This window comes from Oncorhynchus gorbuscha, linkage group LG01 (genome assembly GCF_021184085.1).
Source record: "Oncorhynchus gorbuscha isolate QuinsamMale2020 ecotype Even-year linkage group LG01, OgorEven_v1.0, whole genome shotgun sequence".
NCBI lineage: Eukaryota > Metazoa > Chordata > Actinopteri > Salmoniformes > Salmonidae > Oncorhynchus > Oncorhynchus gorbuscha.
Window position 1 is genome coordinate 107,014,681 of NC_060173.1, and position 7,168 is coordinate 107,021,848.

At 40.3% G+C, this 7,168-nt stretch overlaps 1 protein-coding gene across 1 annotated transcript in view; it reads right to left on the bottom strand.

Annotated features, from left to right (window-relative positions):
* The window catches only part of LOC124029851 (parathyroid hormone 2 receptor-like), a 94,341-nt gene extending 90,280 nt beyond the window's left edge, over positions 1-4,061 (bottom strand). The window contains exons 1-2 of the mRNA XM_046341444.1: positions 3,949-4,061; positions 10-109 (exon numbers count right to left, since the gene is read on the bottom strand). Coding sequence (XP_046197400.1) covers positions 10-109; positions 3,949-4,041 — 193 coding nt within the window. The 5' untranslated portion in view covers positions 4,042-4,061. The remainder of the gene's footprint in view (positions 1-9; positions 110-3,948) is intronic.
* Positions 4,062-7,168: the final 3,107 nt, after the last annotated feature.

Sequence of the window (7,168 nt, forward strand, 5' to 3'; positions counted from 1 at the left end):
TTGTATTACCGGCTGGGTTGCGGGAGGAGAGGTTCTGGTGGCACTGGAGTTTAATGTCATAAAGAATGTACATCTGCTCCTCTGCTGTCAGGCTCTCCTCAGATCCACCCTGCAGGCGACAAGCATTGGGAGTTTAACAGTTTAATGAGGAATTTTAGGAAAACAACAACATTGTGTCTTGGTAGAGGTCACTTGTGTCAAAACTCAACCTAATTGTTGCATAACAGCACTCCCCATAACAGCACTCCCCATAACAGCACTCCCCATAACAGCACTCCCCATCACAGCACTCCCCATCACAGCACTCCCCATCACAGCACTCCCCATCACAGCACTCCCCATCACAGCACTCCCCATCACAGCACTCCCCATCACAGCACTCCCCATCACAGCACTCCCCATCTCAGCACTCCCCATCTCAGCACTCCTAGCTTGGGTGGGGAAAGGTTCAGCCACTGGAATGGAGTCGCTCTTTAAACAGGTCAATACAGGTTATGAGTTCAGCAGTGATAACGTTTATCTGCTGAGAACTCGTTAGCACCTTATTTTACACAGAGACCTGGAGATTTGTCACATAATTTTTCTTACCTGATTTACAAGTAATGAAAGACATATCACAATGTAAAGAGATAACAAATGCTACATATTAAAAATACAAATGTTTTTATGCAAGCTTCATGAAGAATAATGCACCCACAACACACCTGAAGAACTGAATTATGCACATCGTTGTTGTCTGATGAAAACCTCATAGCAAACATGTCTTTAAACTAAAAACAGTAACAGTAAACCCCAAAAAATGTATTCAGAAAAGTTTCATATTTCTATGTTTATTCATGGAAAAATATGGTCATTTTTTCAACAATTTCCTGAAAATGTTAAGTTTTGGACATCAGACAGCAACGATAAGCATTATTTCTATCATAGTTGCCGCACAATTTCAGCACTCTCAAAGTAAATTACCAGACTGCAGGCCAGAAGAGCAAGCAATTATTTTCATGTGGTTCGCTCACTCTTCAAATAGTCTTCTTCATGGACTATAGAGTGTTATTGTAGTTCTTAGCTCTGATTAGCAAAATAAGTAAGTAGTGCACATTGAACTACCTAATGAGGATTCACCAGAAGAGTTTAATGATGTTGTTGTTTGTGCTTTTCTTTCCCCCTTATCGTCCTGTTGATTATAAACATGCTGTTTATTATGGTGAAGAAGTTGAGACGAGAGAACTATGAGGAGGAGGAGGAAGAGGAAGAGGAGAAGAATGTAATATCCTTCAGGTGAAGTAATGCTTCCATTTCAAATCCCACTCAAAAAATGAAACATTGTTTTAAAGGACATTTACATTTTTTATTTATTTGCTCGTTATGCTGTTATATTTGTCCCCATATGGAAAAACAAACATCTTCTAAGTCTGTCTATGTGTAAGCCCTGCTGCAATCCTGAAGTGGTCTAAAGTACAGGAAGGAGTTGAAAGCGTTTACATTTTAGTTCCTGGTTGTATATCGTTTCAAAGTAAGATAATGAATGTGCTTCACGTTGCCATGTGAATCACTATTTAGACGGTGCATGTCCTTGCGCAGAACAATATATTTCAATATTACATGGTCCACATGCATAACCTGTACTGTACTGTATTCCTTTGAATTGCAAACCTAATGATGAAAAATGTAACTGATATTTGTCCATCAAGGCCTGGAGCTGAAGGGACCTTCACTGGCAGGCTGAATGACATACACCTGACTGATTGAACGGCGTTGACTAGGGGTCAACCTTATAGACGCTAACAACCGCAACAGTTTAAGTCCGGGCACAGACACAGATACATTAGAAGCATCAAATAGAAAGGGAAACGAGAGAAGGTGAATGTGTGCTGTGATGGACAGCTCTTGTCCAAAGGAAGCCTGGAAGCATGGGGGAGCATGGGGGAGCATGGGGGAGCATGGGGGAGCATGGGGGAGCATGGGGACCAAGAACCTCAATTGATGAGCAGATTAAATGGACTGATATTAGTTCTACTTTGTCTTGCCCGTTCACCCTCTGGCACCCATATACACAATCTCCATTTGATTAAGGTTTAAAAATCCTTCTTTAAACTGTTTCCTGGATTTAACAATGTCACCTGGCCATGTCATGAATATTTGTTCTTTTGATGTGTAAAGGGGGCCTCAAAGTTACTCTTGAAGTATTTGGTTATCCATATTTGCAGAATTCGGAAGGAGAACGATCTCTCTAATTTGTTTATCGATACGAATGTGTCCCAATGTTTCTGTTTCCTCAACCCTTTAAGCCCAATGTCACGTTTTTGCAACACTTTCAAAACTATCTCTAGCTCTGGCTCAAAATGTTTCTTTCTCTATTTTTTTTTAACTTGGTTTATTTCATGTTATGTACATGCATGAATGACTTACACCATATGCTTAAGTTTGGGACCTGTGTGGAATTTGATATGTGGACAGGTTTCTAATGTTGTAGAAGCTTTCTACTGATGCCACAATAATAATACTGACATAGAACAAACACGACTAAGAGATACATCTAGAGATGAACTATGTCGTGTTTGGCATGATTTTGGAGTTTAGGACATGTACAGGATGCAGTTTATTTAATGTTGCATTTTTACAACATTGGGTCTCACAGGATAAAAATAATGAATTCAGTCCATCTGTCATCTCGTTTATACAATAAGAAATCTGTCATCAGTGGAAGCAGGCTAAGAACAACAGTTCCTAGGTCTCAGGGAAGGGGAAATGTTAGTCACGGCATGTCAGTGATTTAGATCTGTTGCACATGCAGGTACTGTAAGCTGTGTTAACCCCCCTCGAGAACCCAATACTGAAGGGAGTAGCACACAGCGTGGTACGAGATCTTCAGTTTCTTGGCAATTTCTCACATGGAATAGCCTTCATTTCTCAGAACAAGAATAGACTGACGTGTTTCAGAAGAAAGTTATTTGTTTCTGGCCATTTTGAGCCTGTAATCAAACCCACAAATGCTGATGCTCCTGATACTCAACTAGTCTAAAAAAAGGCCAGTTTTATTGCTTCTTTATTCAGAACAACAGTTTTCAGCTGTGCTAACATAATTTCAAAAGGGTTTTCTAATGATCAATTAGCCTTTTAAAATGATAAACTTGGATTAGCTACCACAACGTGCCATTGGAACACAGGAGTGATGGTTGCTGACGACGGGTCTCTGTACGCCTATGTAGACATTCCATTAAAAATCTGCCAAACCAAATATTATTACAATTAAATATAGAAAACCTACAAAATAGTTAACCTTTCAAATATATATGTTTTTGATTGCAAAGTCCCCCAAAAAGTATTGGTCATGTTGATCAATTTGGTCATTTCAGACATAATAAAACTTCATTTCGGATTTATATACCAATAGACAATATTTTCCATCACATGTAAATGCTTTTCATCCATTTTGATGTGATTTCAATAGAATTTCACAGTTGTCTTGCCACACATTATTCCTATAGTACCATTGAAGCCCAATGTGGCATTTTTGCTTTGTTTCCAGATTTTTCATATTCTGTGTCCTTTAAGAAGTATTTCTGAAGGGTAATTAATCCCCCCCCCCCATTTGGATCTATGCTTGGGTCTCACAGGGTTAAATCATCGATTCATTATGAAAGTCTAAATATGATTTTCCACAGCTGATATTTTTTTTACTCAATGTTCAAATTTGGCAATTTATACTATTTAAAACATAATACACCCATCAAAACCAAATCTAAACAACACAGCTACAAATGGCTATATTGTTCCACTAATGCATTACTAGTAAAGGCCCAGTGTAATACTTTTGTGAAAAAAAAAACGAGCAACAAATTCAGGGGAGAGTGCAGTACCCTCAGCACCCCTACTTCCCGCTTCTAAAACTAAAGGTAATGTCATATTTCCAACACAGCTGAACAATTAGGCCTAAGCTTTGCTTCTTACCTGTGCGTCAACAAAAGTCCAGCACAGGAGGAATGAGACCAAATTCCATAAGATCCACTTCACCATACCTCCAAACAAGGCAGTTTTTCTCATAGCTGTTTGTAAAAAACAAAAAAGCGTTGGCTATCTGGTGTTTGAAACTCAAAATTAGTTTTTAGGTTCAAAATGATTTGCCATTACGAATTGCATGGTCGTCATCAGGTTCACCATTCCCGTATTAGGAAACATGTTACATATCCGACTTGTTTCGACTATGACTGTAAAATCTTTAAAAAATAAAAGTTAAAAGGTTCATAAAATATACATTTCCCGCGCAGGTGACAAGCTCAAAAACTAGGAAAAGGTCAGAGAGCGCATGCAAACACATTAAAATAATTCCTTATCCATAACGCACATTTATTCTTCTTCTGCCACGACGTCTCAGAACAAGTCTATACATCCATTCCAGTTGTTATGCATGTATCCGAATGTCTACACTTTTAGAGAGAAGGGCGCGAATTCCCGGTCCTGGCAAAGCTTGGTGAAGACTTGAATAGGTACGTGCTGTTGATACAACTAAACTATAGAGCGCGGGGATCTTTTGATGGTTCGGCAAAATACAATTTTCTCTTCCTTAATTTCCACAGTCAGCCCTTGTCCGTTCAGTGCACACATACATTAATCACTCTCCAGGTTTGACTCCACAGAAGTTTAGATTTTGTCACTATTTTATAATGTATCATCGGTAGAAACACACTTTAAAGCAAGTATTGACTAAGGAAATAGTTCAGAAACTTTTCTATTCAAGGACCGTTTGAGTTGCGTGCTTTTCTTCTCTGTTCTCGTTTTGCACTGCTGAAGAAGGGGAGGAGCTATCCATGGTGCTGAAACTTCGTTAGAAGGACAGACACGAAATTGAATCGATGGTGCCCTAGAAATACAGGAAAAACTATCATTCTTCAACGAGGTGGGGGAAACACGTCCGATGTCATGCCAAGATGACCTCTCTCTCTCTTTCTCTCCGCCCCTCTCTCCCTCTCTCTCTTTCTCTACACCCCTCTCTCTCTCCCCAACTCTCGCTCTCCCACTTCTCTCTCCTACCTCTTTCTCTCGCTCTCCATCCCATCTCTTTCACTCACTCTCTCACCCCCACCTCTCTCTCTCTCGCTACCCTTCTCAATTAAATTAAATTCAAAGGGATAAGCATGTTCTGACATTGCCAAAGCAAAAACATTCCTCTCCCTCCCCATCTAGCTCCTCACTGCAGGCATGAACAACAGGTGGTAATTAGTGCAAGCAGACTCTGAGCAGAAGCTACTCAATCTTTAAACTGTGTGTGTGCACACTTGTGTGTGAGCTGCTGTGTGTGGTGTGTGTGCATGTGTGCGGGTGAGTGCTTCCATAAATGCATGTGTATGTGTGCACATCACACTAAACCATCCTTTCCCTGGTAGATTTCTGACAATTGAAAAGGTTCAGAGAACGTAAATATTTCAGATTCCTCGGCACTTCAACAAAGCATTTTGTAAAAAAGATTGACAAGCACTGGGCGCAAAGCTCATGATACTTGGATACGAAGCGTGCTGCTCAGACTATTGCGCCACCACAGTTCACAATGCTCTAGCAAGCTGTGAGAATACTTGATGATACTTGATGGTATGAGGTTGGTTGGTTTGCAAATCCTTCACCAAACCATAGCCCTAACCTTAACCACTGGGAATGAATACCTAAACTCTTTTAACCTTTGAGTTGTTCATGCGAATGAATGTGTCAGAAAAAAAGACGTCATTCATAATATGTCTAATTCATAAGGGAAACTATGAGATCTTGTTGTCATGGCGCCCTCCCAGCATCCAATTATCAATTCTAATTAAAATATAACACTTGGTACCACTACTTGTTGATTCAGAAACATAATGTGCAGAGCAGGAAGTCGGGAACCTATTCATGACCTGGGTTGGAGGCAGGATAAGAAGAGGAAAGTGAAACATCAATAATTGCACAGGAAAACACACAGTCTGTGTTACTGCTGTCTCCAAAAGTGCGTGTGAGAGGGGGTTCTCTTATGATTCTGTTCCATCTTATGGTAAAAGAACAGAATAAACTCGTCCTGAACTCGGCAGATGTATTTATTTTATTTATTTCACCTTTATTTAACCCGGTAGGCAAGTTGAGAACAGGTTCTCATTTGCAACTGCGACCTGGCCAAGATAAAGCAAAGCAGTTCAACACATACAACAACACAGAGTTACACATGGAATAAACAAACATACAATCAATATTACAGTAGAAAAATGTATATACAGCATGTGCAAATGAGGTAGGATAAGAGAGGTAATGGCAATAAATAGGTAATGGTGGCGAAGGAATTACAATATAACAATTTATAACAATTAAACACTGGAATGGTAGTATGTGCAGAAGATGAATGTGCAAGTTGAGATATTGGGGTGCAAAGGAGAAAAGGAGCAAGATAGATAAATAAATACAGTATGGAGATGAGGTAGATTGGATGGGCTATTTACAGATGAGCCATGTTCAGGTGCAGTGATCTGTGAGCTGCTCTGACAGCTGGTGCTTAAAGCTTGTTATGCAGGTGAATGAGGACCCAAAAGCGACTTGGCGAAAACAGAGTCTTTAATCCAGTTTAAGGAAATAGCAATACTCCTAGACAAATCGGAGTAAATAAGCATAAAAACAATTTCACTCGTAATCACGAGAACTGACTGGAGACTCGATAATAAACTGCAGGTTGCCTCGGGAAGGCACTTGACCGTAGCAGACTCAGACACCTGCTCACCACGCAGCATCTGAGGGAAACACGACACGACAGGGCGATACAAAGACACAGCACGGTGAACAATATACAAGGATCCGACAGGGCAGAAACGGAAAACAAGGGGAGAAATAGGGACTCTAATCAGGGGAAAAGATAGGGAACAGGTGTGGGAAGACTAAATGATTGATTAGGGGAATAGGAACAGCTGGGAGCAGGAACGGAACGATAGAGAGAAGAGAGAGAGGAAGGGAGAGAGAAAAAGGGGAACGAACCTAAAAAAGACCAGCAGGGGGAAAACGAACAGAAGGAAAAGCAAAATGACAAGACAATATAAGACAAAACATGACAAAGCTAGTGAGGGAGGTAAGAGTCTCCAACTTCAGAGATTTTTGTAGTTCGTTCCAGTCATTGGCAGCAGAGAACTGGAAGGAGAGGCGGCCAAAGGAAGAATTGGCTTTGGGG